The sequence below is a fragment of the Formica exsecta genome, unplaced genomic scaffold (assembly GCF_003651465.1).
Source record: "Formica exsecta isolate Colony F162 unplaced genomic scaffold, ASM365146v1 scaffold43, whole genome shotgun sequence".
NCBI classification, from domain to species: Eukaryota; Metazoa; Arthropoda; class Insecta; order Hymenoptera; family Formicidae; genus Formica; species Formica exsecta.
This window is the reverse complement of record NW_021851539.1, coordinates 462,107-464,945: the sequence shown is the minus strand read 5'-3', so window position 1 is coordinate 464,945 and position 2,839 is coordinate 462,107. Positions and strand designations below refer to the sequence as shown.

The 2,839-nt window shown below is 31.5% G+C and overlaps 1 protein-coding gene across 3 annotated transcripts in view; it reads right to left on the bottom strand.

Annotated features, from left to right (window-relative positions):
- Positions 1-517: 517 nt before the first annotated feature.
- Positions 518-2,839, bottom strand: part of LOC115240455 (retinol-binding protein pinta-like) — a 5,916-nt gene continuing 3,594 nt past the window's right edge. For 2 of the 3 annotated variants that reach the window (XM_029815603.1, XM_029815605.1), the window contains exons 3-6: positions 2,406-2,601; positions 1,745-1,850; positions 1,244-1,622; positions 518-992 (exon numbers count right to left, since the gene is read on the bottom strand). In XM_029815603.1, the coding sequence (XP_029671463.1) occupies positions 862-992; positions 1,244-1,622; positions 1,745-1,850; positions 2,406-2,601 (812 nt within the window). In that variant the 3' untranslated portion in view covers positions 518-861. The remainder of the gene's footprint in view (positions 993-1,243; positions 1,623-1,744; positions 1,851-2,405; positions 2,602-2,839) is intronic. The other variant, XM_029815604.1, reaches the window with a different exon arrangement.

Here is a 2,839-nt window from a genome sequence, read left to right as displayed (position 1 = left end):
CCCGAATTAAACGGGATCGTGTATAGTTGATGCTAATAAGAGTTTATAAGTTATAATGTAGGTAATGATATATAGCTGGTTATAAATCGTAGCGCAATTTTACTTGCCCATGACTTAAATACATACGTTTTATTTAACTTTCATAACGAGATCGCGAAAGAAGGAGGAACGAAAGGGGGGAGTAATAGTGTCGCGTGGCTAGAGAGTATTTACCTTACGTTTACGTTTTATTTACCGTATTATTTTATACCGCATATTCCCGAGATATAACGAAACTTGTTACAAATAAAATGTAACATCATATTGAATCGTTATCTCTGATTAATGAATTTACGATTTGTCTGCGCATGAACACGAGGACAGCATAAAAATTGACTAAAATTATGTAGCATACGAGAAAATTGCAAGATACACGGTAATATATATAATTCGTGTGATTACAGAAATAACTATCGCTGATTTATGTCTACATAAAATTTCAATATTGAATACACTTCATGTAGAGATAAATCATTAGTCTTTGTTTTTTTTTTTTCGCTTGTAAAATACAATTTTTTTATGCGTAGATCTTTGTTCATTTTTTGTCAAAGAGAAATTGCATGCGCCATCGAAAATTCGTCAATGACAAAGAAGAAAAATAAATTGTCCGATAGTCAACGAAGATATGCGATTCAAAAGAAAAGTTTGTAAAAACATGTGTATAAAAAATGTATATTTTATTTTACTTATATAAACAAAATTGAGAAAGTTTCAATCCCATTTTACTCGTTGCATCGTAATGACAATCACATCTCTATTCTTCGCTCAGTATAGTTTCATCGCCAATTAATCCATGTTTTTCGATTTTTCGCAATTTCTATTCTATTTTTGTTTATTCGTAGAATTATCATTTAATTGTGACTTATCTCCAATTACTTGCTTAGAAATAATTTTGTATTTTTCATCATCGATAAACCAATCGTGATACTTCTCGACCAGTTTCTTTGTATGTTCTGCAAACACATAAACGTTGATTTAAATTATATTTTATCTGAATTATACAAATATACAAAGCCGATTCGATGATCAAATTGTCATATCAGCCGCAAACGTTGCGCGTGATGTTTTATTTTAATTAAATATTGCAATTCTAGATGCAGAAAGTTGAGCAATCTTTTATTGTTTAATAGAAACATTCTCTATTCTTCACTAACATAGTGTATCGCAATCGCCTAATCGTTTTGCTTATAATTATTGTAATTACCTGCTATTTCTTGGGCTGTACTATCGGTGCCACCATACTCGAGCGGTCGGATATCAGCCGGGATATCTTCGAAGCATTTATGCATCTTAGTTTCATTGGGTGTATAGACATGCAATCTTTGCTTCAACTTCTCGTTCATGAAATGCTTGAAAATCGATATACCTATGTGAACATACATCGGCGCGTTGATGTAATTAATCGATCGGAGTCTGATAGGATAGCAACCTTGCCATGCGTGAACTATATTCATCACGATGCGGGGATGCAATTGCTTCAAGTAACGCGCAGTCACGCCGTCCAAGTCTATGAACAACGTGATACCATACAAGGATAGTGGAACGTAAACCTTCGTTATCACATCCATAATCATTATACCGATCTGTGAAAAATGTTTTTCGTTAATTGAGAAACATACAGACACGAAACGAAAATATGGCTTCGATTTATTACGACGATACTCGCAGCCGTAAATTGGTTCAGGTGTCATAATAGTAACCATACCTTGACTAAGTCCAATAATTTTTGCACATCCGGATTCTGTTGTTTTTGGCGTATAATAAGCACCATTCTTCCCTGATTATCTAGCTTCCGTAAGAACAAAAATACCCTAAATGCAAACAAAATATTTCAAAATCCTTAGGACAAGATTATGAATCCGTTCAAGACAACGCGCTTTCTAACCTTGCGCAAAAGAAAATTTCTTCTTGAAAAGTAAACTTTGGCAAAGCAAGAATGTTATTGATCATTAAAAGAAGAAACTAAAAACTCTTGTGCTTTTTAATAAAAGTTTATATTAAGTGTCTTTTCGTTGTTTTTCGAATAATTATTAATAAAATAAAAAAAGAAATTAAAATAAAATTGATATCAAATTTATTAGAAAGTTTCTATTAGTCGTTTTTATTAATTTTTGAATAAAATCGATGTGATCATTTGTCAAAAGTTTGAAGATCCACAATAAGAGAGTCATCTTACTCGAGTGCTCCTAAGATGCATTATTTCCTTGATAACAATAATAAAGCAGAAAAAAGATCTCATTAAGAAATGCAAGATTAAAAATGCAGATTGTCTCGATGCATCTCTCTCATCCGGAAAGACTCATATGACATTTCCCCGCAAACTTCCGCACTCTAATAATTATACTCTTAGATAATTGTAGTGTTACCCCAGGTTAAGCAGCTCTTGCATTTCCGGCAGGAACGGATTTCTATTCGTGGACCATTCTGGTAGATCGTGCCGCTGCTGATAATAGTTTCGCATCCTGATCTTAGTTTTCTCAATATTAAATTTGCAGGTTCTCAAAAATTGCAGGATGAAGAAGTCATCTATGGACAAATTACGAGCTCTCTTTGGATAAAATACTATAATGGAAGCAGCATAAAATTTTAGGAGCAAACTTTATTTATTTCTTTTTCAAAAAAAAAATAAATAAATATATTTTATATGTCGAATGTTATTTGGATATTATGTTGTCTCTCTCTTTTTCTCATAACAAAATACAATTTATTATTTAATCATTTTATAACTTCTATTATATAATTTTATAATTTTATGTATTATGTATTTTATGTATTTTATCTATTATGTATTTTATAATTT